Source organism: Vulpes vulpes, chromosome 12, assembly GCF_048418805.1.
Source record: "Vulpes vulpes isolate BD-2025 chromosome 12, VulVul3, whole genome shotgun sequence".
Taxonomy (NCBI): domain Eukaryota; kingdom Metazoa; phylum Chordata; class Mammalia; order Carnivora; family Canidae; genus Vulpes; species Vulpes vulpes.
In genome coordinates this window covers 111,513,188-111,532,109 of record NC_132791.1, presented here as the reverse complement: position 1 = coordinate 111,532,109, position 18,922 = coordinate 111,513,188, and the positions used below count along the sequence as shown (strand labels likewise).

Sequence of the window (18,922 nt, the reverse complement as noted above, 5' to 3'; positions counted from 1 at the left end):
CCAGGGAGGCCAAAGGACATACATAAAATAACACAGAATAAGTGAAAACAAAGTGAGGTGCTCTGCTATACAGAGTTACTTCATTTAAAGGGATAGATTGGTGTTTGATCTCAGATTTAAATCTTCTGTTGATCTTATTTGCCTTAGAACAAGCTTTTACAATGATCTTTGTATTTGTTCCATCCATCTCATAGATTGCTGAGTCCCCAAGAATAGGCCCTGTATGCCCCATTCGTCTTGTATCTCTGATCCCATTTTTATTTCCCCTGCAGTGGTTCAGCATGGGCCTAAGCACAGCAGAAAGACTTTTACAATTTGTAATATTTAATTGGATATCCACATGTAAATGATATCCATGTGTATCCTCAGTCCTCTGCCAATTCCATTATTTACAGACTTAAGCTTATCTACGTGGAAGCTAATGGCAAGTGGGACTAAAAGGAAAAATTTAGACTGGACCCCACAAACAAAGCTAGTCTAGATGTATCACAATTATATCTTATTTTTATGTCACTATCATTAAATAGAAACTTCGTACTGGAAGGGACCTCAGAGATCCAGTGTAGAAATATTTCTTCCCAAAAATGAGGAAAGAGGCCTATGTACCTAAATGATGGAATGGAAATGAATGTATGAAATGGACAGTTCTGTTCTCCATCCAGGGATCTGAAGCCTAAATAGGTTTTCTACCCTTTTAATTGAGTGAGGTATTAATTTAGTAAACATTCTTTGAAAATCTATTAAGTCATTTAGCTAGATGCTATGAGAATAAAAAAGTGAATGAGACAGAGGTCTTCATATAATTAACTTATAAAACAAATTATAAATTATCTGTCAAGAAAAATACAGTTAAAATACTAATAGATTCAAATGACAGAGGTTAATTTGTTCTGAGAATATTAGGGTGAGTCTAAAGGAGGAGACAACATATAAACTGAATCTTATTGGCTAAAAGGATTTAAAAATTTGGGCATGTGGTAACCATTGGAGGGGAATATAGGAGAGGTTAAGGCATACAAATGTCAAGAAAATAAGAAAAATGTCCTTTTTTTCTTTAGCTAAAAATCAGTAATATATAATATTTAATATTATGTATTTATAATATTGTATCTCATTACAAAATAATGTGAATTATTATTATATGTGGAATTTCTGTAGATACAATATATGTATAGATATATAATAATATTATAATTTTATTTTATACTAAATATAGCATAGTATTTTTATAGTATTTAAAATGTTTATAGCAAAAAAAATGTTTATAGCATAATGTTATATAATATAATTATATTCCTTTGGTGTGAGCCATGCTAACATCATTGGCTCTATTGTCAGAATCTAAGGAAAAAACCCCAGCAGGCTTAAAATTAATTGTTAGACTCTCTGTGTGCTTCTTTCTACCTTTGGTTTCCATGGAGACCTTTTCGAGAGGACCCTGTGAGTCAGCAACAGACCAAAGCTGGTTTGCTAAACCCTGTGAAATGAGGTATAAGCTTTAAGGTCAGTGAAAATGTTGCAAGTAAAATAACACACTGGTCATACAATTTCCAAAGTCCATTAAACATAATTAGGCCTATTATCTTCCCTTGTAATTCTCTGCTTAGCCATCATGCTCACAGGCCTTTGATTTACTCTCTCTTTCTCTCTCTCTATATATGGTTGATGTCACTGTCTGTTTCTTGTGGAGCCACAATTTAAGGTGATTTCAAACATACTGAGAGGATACATGGAGGGTAAACTATGGTTCATATGCTACAAACTTCCTTTGTGCATATGAATGTGTGAAATGTCACTTCCTTTATTTTTCCATAATTAAGCTTATTTTTATCTTGAACCTCCATTTTTACCAAATGCTAGGAAAAAATATTCTACTTACATTCAAGTTAGTGACATTCAAGTTATGTTTGTTTTTAAAATTTTTTATTTTATTTATTTATTTAAATTCAATTGATTAACATATATTGTTGGTTTCAGAGGTAGAGGTCAGTGATTTATCAGTCTTATATAATACCCAGTGCTCATTCTATCACCTGCCCTCCTTAATGTCCATCAGCCAGTTACCGCCTCTACCTCCCCTCGCCCCTCCAGTGACCCTCAGTTTATTTCTCATGATTAAGAGCCTCTTATGGTTTGTCTCCCTCTCTGATTCCATCTTGTTTTATTTTTTTCTCCTTTCCCCAATGATCCTCTGTTTTGTTTCTTAAATTCCATTAATGAGTGAGATGCTATGATAATTGTCTTCATTTGACTGACTTATTTTGTTTAGCATAGTACTCCCTAATTCCATCCACATCATGGCGAATGACAAGATTTCATTTTTTTTATGACCAAGTAGTAGTCCATTGTATACACATACCACATCTTCTTTATCCATTCATCTGTCGGTGGGCATCTGGGCTCTTTCCATAGTGTGCCTATTGTGGACATTGCTGCTATAAACATTGAGGTGCAGGTGACCCTTTTGATCACCACATTTGTACCTTTGGGGTAAATCTCTAGTAGTGCAATTGCTAGGTCTTAGGGTAGCTCTATTTTCAACTTTTTGAGGAACCTCCATACTGTTTTCCAGAGTAGCTGCACCAGCTTGCATTCCCGCCAACAGTGTAAGAGGGTTTCCCTTTCTCTGCATCCTCGCCAACATCTGTCATTTTCTGACTTGTTAATTTTAGCCATTCCAACTGATGTGAAGTGGTATCTCATTGTGGTTTTGATTTGTATTTCCCTGATGCCAAGTAATGTTGAGCATTTTTTCATGTGTCTGTTGGCAATTTGCATGTCTTCTTTGGAGAGATGTCTGTTTCAAGTTACATTTGTTATATTTGAGTTACAGAACTGTTATGTTAAAGTTCCAAATCCAGCTTTTCTTTTCTTTTTTTCTTTAATTTTTATTTAAATTCAATTTTTTGACATATAGTGTATTATTAGTTTCAAGGTAGAGTTTAGTGATTCATCAGTTGCATATAACACCCAGTACTCATTACATCAGGTGCCCTCCTTAATGACCATCACCCAGTTACTTAACACTACAGCATCGGTGGGAGGAAGGCCCACTCCCCCACTTTGATACACCTTCTCTTGGTCTCCTCAAATATGCATGATGCCCTGTGATGGCACTTGTCATCTATATCTGTCTCCATATCTGCTGAGATTGACTCATTCCTGTTACCGATTTTTTTTTAAAACGGGCTTTAATTCACTTTATTATTATTTTTTTAAATAAAGTTATGTGATGGCTATAGCTGGAGCCTGGGTCCTCTGCATGGAGACTCTAGTGTGGGTCTTTACAATATGGTCAGTGAATTCCTGATAGGGAGGCTTGGTGAACACAGTCTTTTTCCATAGGTCAGGGGTGAGATGGCTTTAGGTCCTGACAATGACATCAGAAGTAGCCTTGGCGAGTCTGCCCAGGGTGCAGTACAGCCCATAGCCGAGGTATAACAGTTGCCAATACAGACCATCATCAGTAGCTTCTTGGGCATGGGGGCTGAGACAATGCCGTTTCTCTGGGGGCAGAGATGAGGAGCCCCAGCACAGAGCCACAGCAACCTGTCACCTTGCAAGGGACTGTGTGGGGCTTGCTGATCTCGTTCCTCAGAAGCCTCCACAATGACATCCAATACAGAGACTGCTTTGGCTTGATGACATTCCTTCAAAATTTAATTGTCATTGTTACTTTAAAATTTAATTAATGAGCCAGTGAACACAATACGTTGATCATTTTAAAAGATCATTTTAAAAAGAAGTAAGATTACAACAAAAGGTAAGAAGATTTAAATGATGTTTGAACATACCTTGAGTTTTAGAATCAAGCTGACAAAACATTTAAGATTTTCAAATCTAATGTTTTTATTTAATTTAATTCAGCATCAACCTCATAATCCTTTAGAACAAATGAACAATGAATGTTATTAGAATCATATTGGTTCTATGGGCTTTTTTTTTTGTCACTGAAGAAAGGTTGTAAGCAAGAGTCCATATCCAGTTTTATATTTGAGATAATATAACACATAAGAAATGTATGAGTCAACATGAATATTTTTTCCTTTCTGTTGAAATCAAGTTGAATCACCAGTAATCAAGTTGAAATACCAGTTGTCCAGATCTAACACTTCACATGTAGGTATATCCTCAAGAGATCTGAAAACATATGTTCACCCAGAAATTTGTACATAAATTTTCATAGCAACATTACTACTAATAATTGAAAGTGGGAACTAGCCAGGTTCCCATGAGTGGATAAACAAAATGTGGTATATCCACACAGTGGACTATTGATTGGTCATAATGTCCCTTTGGACATAGTACAGTCAGGTGGATGAACCTTGAAAACATTACACTAGCTGAAAGAAGCCAGACACAAAGGATGACATAATATATGATTTTATTTACGTGAACTGTCAGAAAAGATAAGTGCACAAGGATTAAAAAAGCAAACCAGTAGATTCCTGGAGCTAAGGATGAGAACTAATACTGGCTACCAATAGGCATGGGGGATCTTTCTGAAGTGCTGGGATTGTTCTAAAATTGGATTGAGGTGTTGGTTGCAAAATTCTCCAAATTCACTAAAAATCATTGAATTGTACACTTTAAAAGGATGAATTTTGTGATATGTGAATTATATCTCAATAAACTTGTTATTAAAAATGCCAAAAGTCTAGGTCTCTTTAAGAGTTATACCCACCATTTCTAATAGTATTTATTAAAAGAAAAATAATCAAAGTAGTGTTAATGCTTCATATTTACATTTACAGAGAGATTTACATTCCAAAAACTGCTTTGCACACACAATATCTCATTTGAAATTAGCAAAAATATCATGTGAGGGCAGGGTGCCTAGGTAGCTAAGTTGATTGACCTTTCAGCTCTTGGTTTGGCTCAGGTCAGGATCTCATGGGTCATGAGATCAATCCCCACGTCAGGCTCATGCTTAGCAGGGAATTTCCTTGAAGATTCCCTCCCTCTGCCTCACCCCCTCCCCAACCCTCATGCTTTCTACAATAAATAAATACACTTTAAAAAATTATAAATATACAATGTGAAAGGTATTATCATCTCAATGTTACAGATCAAGAAATCTGATGATCATCCAACAGTTTAGTTAATTGTTCATTCTCTTTTTTTTTTTTAATTTTTTATTTATTTTATTTTATTTATGATAATCACAGAGAGAGAGAGAGAGGCAGAGACATAGGCAGAGGGAGAAGCAGGCTCCATGCACCGGGAGCCCGACGTGGGATTCGATCCCGGGTCTCCAGGATTGTGCCCTGGGCCAAAGGCAGGCGCCAAACCGCTGCGCCACCCAGGGATCCCCCTTGTTCATTCTCATATATGTCATTGCATGGCTGGGACTTGAAATCAGTCTTTAAAATTCAAAATATCATGCTCTGTGCATACAGAAATCATGAGCCCTGTGGTTGGTTTTGGGAAGAAACAATCATTGAGAATTCTATTAAAGTGTCAGGAATAAATGCTTTTTTTTTTTTTTTTTTTTTTTTTTTAGGAATAAATGCTTTTTAAGTAGCACTATCTCTTTGGTTTTCAGAGATTCTATGTGAAATGTTCTCCAAGGTATCTGATAGCTCTTCCGGAATAGTCTTGGGAAGAAGTTTCATCATCTGTGCACCAGTATTAGTTGGTTACGTTCCATTCTGAGATAATAATAATTTAAAAGAAAATAAATAATTATTACTTTCTCCAAACCTAATTAGTAAGAAAATGATGTTACCTTTAAGTCTTAGGGACTCCACACAGACTCCAGGGAACCTGTTTAAGCCTGTGATTGGCAGTTTATTTTCACAGACACTGACTAGCTCAAGGGTAGAAACATGGAAACATAAAGTAAATCTAAAGACCCCAGGACCAAGCCAGTCTCTAGGATCCTTTCTTTTTCTTTTTTTTTTTTTTTTAAGGTTTTATTTATTTATTCATGAGAGGCAAAGAGAGAGAGAGGCAGAGACACAGGCAGAGGGAGAAGCAGGCCCCACGCGGGGAGCCAGACGTGGGACTCGATCCCTGGTCTCCAGGATCAGGCCCTGGGCTGGAGGCGATGCTAAACCACTGAGCTAGAGGGCTACCCTCTAGGATCCTTTCTTAATAAGAGAAGCATCCATAAGTGATTCCAGAAGAACAGAAGAAAAGCCTGCATTTGACTTGGACCAGAAGACTGTTTACATGCTGGTTGTAAGCTTTCTTTGTTTCTTTGGCTCGTCCTTCCTTCCTTCTTTCCTTCCTTCCTTCCTTCCTTCCTTCCTTCCTTCCTTCCTCTTCCTTTTTTTCTTCTTTTTTTTTTTTTTTTTAGAGAGAGCACATGAGCAGGGGGAGGAGCAGAGGGGAAGAGAAAGGAAAGGGGAAAGAACCCCAGGTAGACTTCTTGTTGATTGTGGAGCCCAACTCAGGGCTTGATCTTACGACCTTGAGATCATGACCTGAGCTGAAACCAAGAGTTAGATGCTTAATTGAGCCACCCGGGTGCTCCAAGCCTATATTTCTATTACATATTTTGCTTTCTCTCTTTCTCTCATTTTATCTTTCCCTATTGCTCTCTCCTCTCTGCCCTTTCTCTGTTTTGTTCACTGTTTGCTCTAAGTGAACTAGTAACAATATTTTCACTATTCCTTTATAGAAAATAGTAAAGAAAAATGTAAACAAATAAGTAAACAAAAATTTCACTTTGGCATTAACCTGGTTAATTACAGATGTCCTGTTATCATTTTTCTAGGTTGGGTAGTGATTCTTTACCATTTTGATGGTTATGAACTCTTTTAAGAACAAAAGAATACTATTGAATATTTCCCCAGAAAAGTGTGTGTGCGTGTGTGTGTGTGTGTGTGTGTGTGTGTGTGTGTGTATGTTTGTGTATGTATCTCCTTCTTCATAATAATTCTGGAAATGATGTCAAGGGATTAGGTATAACTGGTTCAGAATCACACCTACCTTGGACCTAAATTCTGATCCTGAATCTATGACATTGGGCAAATTTCTTTGTTCTTGATTTTCACCTCTTCATGTAATATTTGAGGCACAAGCTGAGATCTTTTTGCTTCCTTCCAGAGCGAATAATCTAAGATTTATTCTGCATGAGTTCCAATATATAAGCCTACTCCATGGTCCTCTTTTGTCTTATGATGGTAAGGACATGTCTACAGTTAAGGAATTGTACTATAGGATTAACTATTGGAACCTTAAAATTTAGGCTCCTGGATTGTTATCCCTTGGCGTACATAATTGTTCCCATGGATTTGGGTACTTGCTGAAGAGAAAAAGTTTGAAGTCACTGTCATAACATACTTACAGCCTTTATTTCTGGAAAGTCATGCACAAGACTAGCATTACTTAATGTGTCATTTTGTGAAATTCATTTCAATACTATCTTACACGAAGTTAACACTCATAGTCTTCTATGTCCAGTGAAGTGTTTGACTTACCCTGTGAAGCTGAAGCCACACAACTGTATAAGGCTTTTCCTTTTCCTCTCCAACACAGAATCTGGACTGAGCTCTAAAAAGCTTAAAGAAATCATATCCTAAAATAGACCAACCATAATCACATGACTCACACTTAGCCCAAGACCTCATAAGATCTCTATTTAGCTCCAGAAGTTACTGCCTGATAATCTTTTTTTTTTTTTAAGATTTTATTTATTCATTCATGAGAATACACAGAGAGGAGAGAGAGAGGCAGAGGCACAGGCAGAGGGAGAAGCAGGCTCCATGCAGGGAACCCAACGTGGGACTCGATCCCGGGTCTCCAGGATCAGGCCCTGGTGTGCAGGCTGCGCAAAACCACTGCGCCACTGGGGCTGCCCAATACACTGATTTTTAAAATTAAATTCAAATTGCCAACATACATATAGCACTCAGTGCTCATCCCATCAAGTGCCCTCCTTAGTGCGGGTCACCCAATCACCCCATCCCCCCATCCTCCTCACTTTCTGCAACCCTTTGTTTGTTTCCCAGAGTTAGGAGTCTCTCATGGTTTGACTTCCTCTCTAACTTTTCCCCACTCAGTTTTCCCTCCTTCCCTTATACTCCCTTTTACTATTATATTCCACATATGAGTGAGACCATATGATAATTGTCTTTCTCCGATTGACTTATTTCACTCAGCATAATACCCTCCCCAGTTCCATCCATGTCGAAACAAATGGTGGGTGGGTATTCATCTATTCTGATGGCTGAGTACTATTCCATTATATACATAGACCACATCTTCTTTATGCATCCACCTGCAGAAGGACATCGTGGCTCCTTCCACAGTTTGGCCATTGTGGACATTGCTGCTATGAACACTGGGGTTCAAGTGTTCTGTTGTTTCACTACATCTGTATTTTTGTGGTAAATACCCAGTAGTGCAATTATTGGGTCATAGGGTTGCTCTATTTTTAACTTCTTGAGACTCCTCCACACTGTTTTCCAGAGTGGCTGTAGCAGCTTGCATTTCTACCAGCAATACAAGAGGGTTCCTCTTTGTCTACATCCTGCCAACATTTGTTGTTTCCTGTCTTGTTAATTTTAGTCACTCTAACTGGTGTAAAGTGGTATCTCATTGCGGTTTTGATTTGTATTTCCCTGATGGTAAGTGATGTGGAACATTTTTTCTTGTGCTTGTTGGCCATGTAATACACTGATTTTAACAGTGTATCTGAGTTACAGGATAATCTGGGGAGTGGTAAGAGGAAGAAATGAAAAATGGCCTCAGAACTCCCCACAATTCTCAGATGCTCTCAGCCCTTTTCTTGTGTTTTATCTTTAGCACTCTTCTACTTTGTACATTCAAGGAGTAATCTTCCACTCTTTGGTTACATGTCTACCCCTGAGCTTCTTTTTAGTTTCAGAGTCATACATCCAACTGCTTTTGAACATCATCAGATTTTAATTCTATAATTCACTTAATTCCATATCTCGTTTAATAGCACTACCATCCACATAGTCTTTTTTAAAGATTGTATTTTTTGTTTTGTGAAAGAGAGTGTGACGCAGAAGGGAAATGGGAGGAAGAAGCAGACTCCCTGCTAAGCAGGGAGCCTGACATGGGGTTCTATCCCAAGACCCTGGGGTCCATGCCCTGAACAGAAGGCAGATATTTAACTGAGCCACCCAGGTGTCCCTAGTCTTTCCATTATTTACTAAGACATTAATTCAGTTCATAAGTATATGTGAATTTATTATTTCTTCCTCCCTTGCCTGAGTGGTTGCTTTAGATTTTCATCTTGTCTCTCTAGCTCTAAACTATTCCCCCTGTAAAACCCTATACATTGCTATCAAAGTCATTTATCTTAAGCATGAAGCTCATACATTTGCATCGCTGATTAAAATCCAAAGATTTTATTCCTTCATATAGTGCCTCTTATAGTACACACCCTGGATACTCGGTGTGAAGACTTTCCTCAAAACTCCAACAGGAAGTATTAATCATATTTTAACTATAATAGACATATATCTTTAATGCTATAATTATTACACTGTATCATATTTATTTAATTGTTTGCATTGATTTTCCCTTTAGTCTGTGATCTTTTTTTTAAAGATTGATTATTTATTTATTTATTTACTTATTTGAGAGAGAAAGAGAGTGAAAAAGAGAGAGAAAGCATGGGTGGGGGGAGGAGCAGAGGAGAGGGAGAAGCAGTCTCCCCACCCTGAGCAGAGAGCCCAATGTGGGGCTCTATCTCAGGACCTTGAGATCATGACCTGAGCCAAAGGCTGATACTTAATCGACAGAGCCACCCAGGTGTCCCTGTGTGATCCTTTTGTTTTCATTTTTAGAAATATTTTTCCCTTAAGTTTATTGTATTGTGGTCAGAAGACTTATCATGAGATCTACCCCTTTATCAGATTTTCAGGTGTGTAATACAGAATATTGAGTATGGGTACAATGCTGTACAGCAGATCTCTAGAACTTATTCCTCTTGCTTACACAAAACTTGATGTGGTTTGATTAGTAAATCCCCATTTCCTTCTCCCTCCCTGGCAACCATCATTCCACTCTTTGGTTCTATAAATTTGACTATTTTAGATTTTCATGAAAATGGAATCTGTTTGTTAGTCCTTCTGTGAATGGCTTATTTCACATAGCCTAATGTCCTCAAGGTCCAATCACGTGGCCACATGTTACACGTAACTCTTGTTTTTTAAAGGCAGGAGAATATTCTATTGCACGTATATACAACCTTTTCTTCATCCATTCACTTGTGGTGGCTATTTGCGTGTGTGTGGAGTCTTTCAGGTTTTCTATACAGAAGATCATGTAATCTACAAAATGTTACTTATTCTTTTCCAATTTGAATGTTTTGCTGTTGTTGTTTTTGTTGTTTTTTTATGTTTTTGTCTATTTTTTGTTTTGTTTTGTTTTGTTTTTTTGCTTAATTGTTCTGGCTAAAAGTAGTATCACTGGGCATCTTTACTTTGTTCTGCTCTTAGAGGAAAAGAACACAGCCTATACTGGATGACAGAATCAAAATCCACAAAAATGCTTTATGTGAAAAGAAAGATTTTATTTATTTGGGAGAAAGAGAGCCCAAGCAGGAGGAGTGGCAGGGAGACCAATGCGGAGCTTGATCCCAGGACCCCAGGATCATGACCTGGGCTGAGGGCAGACTCTTAACTGACCGAACCAACCAGGCGTCCCAACCCAAAGATACTTTAATAGCCTCAGGTGATGTGTAAATACTAAAATGATGAAACTGGAAACCTTTAAGCCATATATGTAAGGATCCGTGATTTTGCAGAAACAAAATAAAACAACAAAAAAGAATGGTTCCAGCACTTAGCAGAAACCAGGGTGAAACTCTTCCTTGTAGTTCGACATATGAAAAAGTTAGATTTTAGGTCACAGTGTTCTCAAAGTTGCTTTGATTGTTCCTGAGATGTTTGAGCACATTGACTGAAATAAAGAAGCAATGATAACCTTCCTTGTTGCATAGCTGTCTGAACTGTTGAACAATAATAGACAAAAGGATAGAATTAACCTACGAATGATTAGAAAGGAGTTCAAGGACCACTTGGCAAGGACATTTATGGAGAAATCCAAATTAAAAAGTCAGTGATTGAGCTAAATTATCACTAAGGCCCTTTCAGTTCAGAGAATACATTGATTTTTCTTTTATTTGCATTTCTATAGTTATTTTTTCCTTTTATCCAGTTATGGTGTAATGCATTTAGAATCCTTGGGTCCCAATTCTGGATCTGTCATTATCTGTATCTGAGAATCTGAGCAAGTTATTTAACTTCCCTGAATCATCATTCCATTATCATCTATGAAATGAAGATATTACACTTGACTTCGAGGATTCTTTTAAAGCTCCAGAAGCAAATGGTTATGAATATTCTATGTAAACTATAAATGTGTCTAATTTGTTTCCTCCTCTTTTCTCTATCTTATTTTCTTTTCCTTCTTTCGTCTTTCCTCTTTGTTCTCAGTTCTCAAAACTTCTATGCTCTTTGTATTTTGTTCTTCTCCATCTGATAATAATAAAATAATACCTGTCTATGGACCAGTCAAGTTGCCTGCATTGTGTCCTCACCCCAGAGACCACACGTCCTCCTGGGGCATTTGCTGCCCCCAGTCCAAATAACTATACACATTATCTTTTCACTGATAGAGCATAAGATTACATTCCCTTTTGTGAATCTACTGATAGCAAGCAGTGCGATTTCATTCCTTGGGCCACTAACTTATTGTCATGTTTCCTCCTTTCCAGAATAAAGTCTAACTTCTATGGAGGTGAGGAATCACACTTTGGTTACAGAGTTCATCCTGCTGGGCATCCCACACACAGAAGGGCAAGAAACCATGCTCTTTGTTGTGTTCTCTGTCTTCTACCTCTGTACCCTACTAGGAAATCTGCTCATCCTTGTGGCTGTGATGTCTGACTCCCACCTCCACACTCCTATGTATTTCTTTCTTTGTAACCTCTCTGTGCTAGATATTGGCTTCTCTTCTGTGAGCACGCCGAAGATGTTGGCCAACCTGCTGGTGAGGAACCGAGTCATCTCCCTGGGGGGCTGCATTTCTCAGGTCTTTTTTTACCACTTCCTCGGCAGCACTGAGTGTCTGCTCTACACGGTGATGGCGTATGACCGGTTTGCTGCCATCTGCCACCCACTGCGTTACACCACCATCATGAACCGCCGGGTGTGTGCCCTGCTGGCTGCTGGCACCTGGTTTACTAGCTCTTTTCATGCCACAATTCTCACCACGCTGACCTTCCAACTGCCCTACTGTGGGTCTAATGAGGTAGACTATTTCTTTTGTGACATCTTTCCTGTAGTCAAATTGGCATGTGGTAACACCCTCATCATTGAGACAGTGAGCTTCACCAACATCGGCCTTGTGCCCATGATGTGTTTTCTGCTCATCCTTGCCTCTTACATCCTCATTGTCATTGCAATCCTAAAGATGCACTCTGCTGAGGGGAGGCGCAAGGCAGCGTCTACCTGTGTCTCCCACCTCTCGGTGGTCACACTGTTCTTTGGGCCCTGTGCCCTCATCTATACCCAGCCATCTTTGAGCGAGGTACTCGTAACTCCAGTGCAAATCTTTGGCAATGTAGTCACCCCCATGCTGAACCCCACAATCTACACCCTGAGAAACAAAGATGTCAAAGGAGCCTTGAAAAAACTGGCTACAGGCCAGATAGTTTCAGGTCACTAGTCCCCTTGTGGGTTAGGCTTATTTTTTGGTCTTCCCATTTGTATGTTAAGTTAATTTAAAAACATGTATCCATGACCGTTGTAAGTCTTTCTGCCATGAAGACAGCTGAGCAGCAATTCAACTGATACAAACCTGTGACATATTCCCCATTTAATAGACCAGGGATCAGCAAACATTTTTCTCTAAATGTTCAGATAGTATATATTTTAGGCCTTGAGGACCATATAGTCTCTATTGTGAATACTGAACGCTACTATGGTAGCATGAAAAGTGCCATAGAAAAATATACGAACAAATGGATGAGACCTGTTCCAATAAAACTTTACTTACACAATCAGGTAGCAAATGAGATAATGCCCGACCGGCCATAGTTTGCTGATTCCTATCACAGAGGTTAGTTGAATTTGAGAATCAGTTTTTTCAAGGACATGTTGATAATGGTTTAAGAGTGGAATTTGACATGGGCTGGGTCTCACCACAGTGCAAAGTGAATTTCTGATCAGGGGTAAGTGGTGAAAAGATGGATGTTAAGGGACAAGGTACGCACATCTGTGAGAGGACTGTGTAGCACCTCGAATACATCTTCTGAGAACTCTTCACTGCAGCAGGGCCATCTGGATGTGATCCATGCGGATGCCTAGACATGTCCTGAAACCTCTGCTCCTTATATCCTTATGGCCAGTTTCCAAAGGCATGAATGTAAACAAACACTATTCTTGCTCATACAAGCAATCTCCATTCCCCTCCGAAGTTACTCAGCTTCCCCCTGCTAGCATCAGTAACTGCATTCGTTTTCCATCCACAAAACACCAAGAGCAATTGGGTAGGCACCTTGGAATGTGATTTTGACAAGTCTACCAAAATCTGTCACAAGATATGATTATTGCATTGATTTTGCATCAATTTAGCAGGGTACTAGACAGAGTGAATCTCCTCTTGCTGCCTGTGGTCTGACTGCAGTGCTAAAGGACATGATGGGTGGTGTGTATGCCTGTGAGTGACTGCAGCTCATTCAGTGGTGGGACCAGACCCTCTGAGAATAGTACCAGAAATCATGGAGCTTTGTGCTCCCCCTATCTTCACAGAGAAACAAACTCTGTTGGGCAGTGGTGATAGTTCTCTGGGTGGGACCATCCACCTGCATGTTTTAATTATTTCCTATCTACTCTGGGAACTGACTCTAGTCAGCTAGTTCTTTTTTTTCTTTCTTTCTTTCTTTTTTTTCTTTCTTAATTTCATGAGAGACACAGAGAGAGCGGCAAACACATAGGCAGAGGGAGAAGCAGGCTCCTCAAGGGGAGCCCGATGCAGGACTCAATCCCAGGATCACGCCCTGAGTTGAAGACAGACGCTCAATCACTGAGCCACCCAGGTGTCCCCCTGACTAGTTCTTAATAAGGAATTGGGCCAACTGGGCTATTAGAGTGGTACTAGCAACTAGAGCTGTCCTTGGCCTGATGGATAGACAGATCACCTTCTTTCTAGCTATATTGGGCTAACTTCTCCTTTCCTAGTTACCCATAAAAGCAACCCTCTAAATCCCCATGTGCCAAGCCTCCAGAACTTTCAAAGGACTTAGTATAATGAGGTACTTCTTTTGCCATTTCTAATTCCCTGGATGAATGTAAAATACATATTTATTTCAAAGGACAGAGCAAAAGTTACAGCATACTTCAGCATAATCACATCAACTACTGATTTTGACCTTTTCTAGAAAGGTTGTCATGAATCATGGCCATTTTGGGCTTATGTAGAATCTGTAATTACCCTAAGCTATGCCCTAACATATAATGAAATTTTAATCTGTATTTTAAAATATATTTGGTGAACAAATCAAAAATAATAAATCCTGTTAAAATTATGTATCAATAAATTATGTGTTGTTTTCCATAATCAATAAATTAAGCTGACTGTATTCTTTTTTGAGTGGGAGTAAATATATATATTATCTATTATTTATATTTTTACAGTATTCAAAACAAATTTAATAATACATTCTTATTTATTGCAGTCTTAAAAATTATTTTTGCTGTGAAATATCTTTCATATTTTAAAAATATTATAAAATTTAAAGAATATTAATAGATACCTGTGTACTTTTCAACCAGCACAGGAAATAGAATATAATCTAGAAGTTTCTTTTGTGTGCTTCTGTCATCCTTATCCTCACAGTAGTTATTAGCAAGCTGTTCTTGTTAAGGAAATATCTTTATTTTATTTATGGATCTAGCACTATGTATGAATCCCTAAACAACATATTATTTAGTTTTTTTCTGCTTTTGAAATTTGTTAAAATAGACTCATACATGATTGCCTTTATTCCGTTCAAGCTTGTTTTTGAAATTCATTGATTTTGATGCATATGGCTGAAATTTTACATTTTATTATTTTTTAATTCATTCTATTGTTTTAAGACAGAGGTGGCTCCTAATTTGTTATTATGAACATTCGTTTGCATGTCTCTAGAGCACAGGTCAAAGAGGTTTCTCTAGAAGATGCATTCAGGAGCAGAATGGCTGAAATGGAGGGAATTCAAATAGCAGATTTGCTAGGTGATGCCAAACTGCTTTCTGAACGATTCTAACAATTAAAGCCACATCCTCAGAGGATGAGAATTCATGGCACATCTCATGATTGTCAACACTTTGTAATGATGTTATTCTTAATATTTGCCAATCTGATGATATGAAATTGTGGCCACTGTATTTTGAAATCACAGTACTTGATTACTAATAAATTTAAGCAACTTCGTATCTGTTTAATGACAGTTTGGGTTTCCTCCTTTGGGAGATTTATGTAATTTTCTTAACTCAGTTTTCTGTTTAGTATTTTGACTTTTATAAAATTGATTCACAGTGGTTCTGTATGTATTCTAGATACTAGTCTTTTATTGATAATATGCATTATAAATATCTTTTCCTAGTCCAAGGCCAAGCTCCTCTGTCTTTTTTTTTAAATAAAATCAATGTGTTCATTTAATGTGAATAATTTATCAAACTTTTCCTTTATAATCTCTTCCAGAGATGATTGCATCTTGTTTAGAAATCATATATTATACTTAATTTGTATCTTTAGGGTTTTCATAGAGTTAGGGTGCCTGGTGACATGGGCGGCAAATAATTGCATGAAGAGTGGAGCAACAAGCAGGACAGACTTTATTCACTCTCCAAGGGATGGGAGAGGCCAGACATCTAGAGAAAGGTCAGCCCTGAGTTTCTGTTAGGCTGGGCCTTTTAAAGGGTTTTTAGGGATATGAGAGGGTTGCAGTTGACCCCATGAGGGCGGTGTGTGGAGGGCATAGACTTTTGGCCAGGTAGAGCAAGCGATGGCAGATTTCTTAAGGGACTCTGTCCAGGGCTGCACTGGGATGTGGGTTGTGGGCAGGCTAGAGAAGAATATGCTTTGTAGTTGGAGTCTACTGAGACTATAGGGGACCGCGACCTAGAAAAACAGAGTTACAGCCAAGTGCAGACAACTGTGAGTTTTGTCTCCTGCCATGGGATGGGGAGGGACTTGGAATAGATTTCTTTCACACAGTCTTGATTTTCACTTTTAAGTCTTTAATCCATCAGGAATTGACTTTTGTTTGTGATGAGATAAGAATTCAATTGCCTTCTACTTAAAAAAATATGAATATCCAATTAATTGTCCCAGCATCATTTATATTCTATTTCAACATCCCCTACTGGCCTGCAATGCCTCTCTAATATGGCCTCCAATGACCCCCATCTTCTAGGATTCATGCTTTCGTGCAATCAGGTCCTTAGTTTTAGTGACTTGTTTTAGTGAATACAGCATAGCAGAGGTGATGGGATATCACTTCCAAAATTACATTATAAAAGACTATGTTGGGGCACCTGGATGGCTTAGTAGTTGAGGGTCTGCCTTTGGCTCAGGTTATGATCCTGGGGTCCTGGGATTGAGTTCCGCATTGGAATCCCTGCAGGGAGCCTGTTTCTCCCTCTGCTGGTGCCTCTCTCTCTCTCTCTCTCTGTCTCTGTCTCTGTCTCTCAGGAATAAATAAATAAAATCTTTAAAAATAAAAGACTATGGCTTCAATCTTGGGTGAATGTGCTCTATTTTACTGTCTTTAGGATTGACTACCTTGGGAGAAGCCAGCTGCTATATTGCAAGGCAGTCCTATGGACAGGTCTCAGATCTACCAATAGCCATGTGAAGGAGCTTGGAAGCAAATCCTTCTCCAGTCAAGCCTTCAAAAACAGTGTAGCCCCAGACAATGGTTTGCAACCTCAAGAAAGACTCTGAGCCAGAGGCACTTAGTTAAGCTGTGTCTGGATTCCTGACCCAAATAAACCAAATGTCAGTTATTTTAGGCCACCAAGATTTGGAATAATTGATTATGCCATAGAAACTAAAACATATATCTATTCATATTTTCTATATTTTTGAGTCTGTTTTGATAAGTTGTATCTTTTTAAGATTTATCCAGTTTATTATAGTTTTCAAATTTATTAAAAATAAACTTTTATATGCACTTTCTCTCTTTTGTCCAATAATCATCTTTTTTAAAAGATATTTTATTAATTTTTTTGAGAAAGAGTGCATAAGAAAGAGCACAAGCAAAGGGAGAGGCCGAGGAAGAGGGAGAAGCAGACTCCCCACTGAGCAGGGAGCTGGATGCAAGGCTTATTTCCAGAACCCTGAGATCATGACCTGAGCCAAAGCAGATGCTTAACCTACCAAGCCATCCAGACACCCCTTTAGCAGTCATCTTTATAGAGGTATACTCCTTAGTCTTTTCAGAGAGCCAGATTTTAGCACTGTTGAGCCCTTTTCCTTTTGCCTTCTTTACTTCATTCATTAATTAATCTATTTTGGTTCTGTGAAAACTATAACCCTTTTGTACATGGAAGATGAACAATTCTAACATTGTAAACATCTGGTCTCAAGTGGCAAGGTTCTCGACACCCTTCAAAAAAAAAAAAAAGAAAGAAATTCCAGATTCAGCAAACATGTCTTGTGCATAGTTGTATATATCCTTAATAAATATGTGTTGTTTTATATATTAATACAATTCTGGAAAAATCACGTGGAGAACAAGTCCTAGTTCAGAAAAGCCAACTCTGCCAATTGACAAAACTGCTTTTTGGAGAATCTAATCATGGAAATTTTATTTCCAAATCAAAATACTGCATCTCAAAAGTAGGAGAAGAGCTATGGAGAACAATTTGAGATAAAGTGTTTGAAATTGGATATTTAAAAGCATGAGATATATAGTTGTTCTTCTCATTCTAATATTATATCCTGAAACTAAGAAAATGTTTTCTACCTATATCCTAGGATTGAGTTGTACCTCTCAGCCGTCAGTCTCACTTCTCTAGATCAACCACAGAAATAGAAAGTGTAGGCATGGTTCAATCTTGTTCACGCTGTAGTAATGCCACAAGGGGGAACATTAGCATATTCTGTTTCAACTAGATCATTTACTTACTTGTAATTACTCCCTTTGTTCAACAACCCCCTTGAATCAGAATTCACTCAGGAATGGGATCCCAAAGGCCTCCAAGGGCATTTAAATTTCCACATAAAAGAAAACAATGTAGCTATTAGTGTCTTGGAAGCAATCTTTGGAGAGGACAGAGGTACACTCAGCTTTACTTCATTTAGCCTGAGTTTATTTCACTAAGAGCTTTCCAGATCATGGGAGGAGATCCCTGACCCTTATTTACCATGTGACATTAAAGGCAAATCGAGGCGAAAGATCCTATAGAGACAGATGGTGAAAGGATCAAATTTCCTCCTTGTAAGTCACGTGAGTGCCACCTTCATCTTTTTTCTTTCTGCTCTGTTTTTGTTTTTCATATGCCTCATGGAGAGGAGAACTTGGAGTCTTGGTTTACAAATGGTTTCTGAGTCTAGGGTGAATAGGAGCATGGAGCTACTAAACACAGAATAGGATGTTATTTCCTTTGTTTGTCCTTCACTTCATCATGTTGGCCAACCAACTCAAAAACTCCTTTCTTATTATTGTCCTGTATACCCAGGGATTTGGACTTGATTCAAAATAATTAAAAGACTGGACATTCCAAATGAGACTTCACCTGGATATACTGGGCCAATTCTTTCTGTAATGTGTGACACCTCTTGATAAAACATCCAGGGCTTTTGGTGGGGGGGGAGTAGATTGCATGTAGTTCTAATTTTGGGTCTGGTCACCTTTTAGAGTACAGTGCAGAGCTTCTTCCTGGGTACAGATGCCATGAAGGTAAAGAGAGAAACTCTAAAGATTCAGAAGAATAAGGCCAAA

The 18,922-nt window shown here is 38.2% G+C and overlaps 1 protein-coding gene across 1 annotated transcript; it reads left to right on the top strand.

Annotated features, from left to right (window-relative positions):
- Positions 1 to 11,718: 11,718 nt before the first annotated feature.
- LOC112920142 (olfactory receptor 10D3-like) lies at positions 11,719 to 12,654 on the top strand. Its single transcript, XM_025998796.2, has one exon. The coding sequence runs from the start codon at positions 11,719 to 11,721 to the stop codon at positions 12,652 to 12,654; it is 936 nt and encodes a 311-aa protein (XP_025854581.2).
- The last annotated feature ends 6,268 nt before the right edge of the window (positions 12,655 to 18,922 follow it).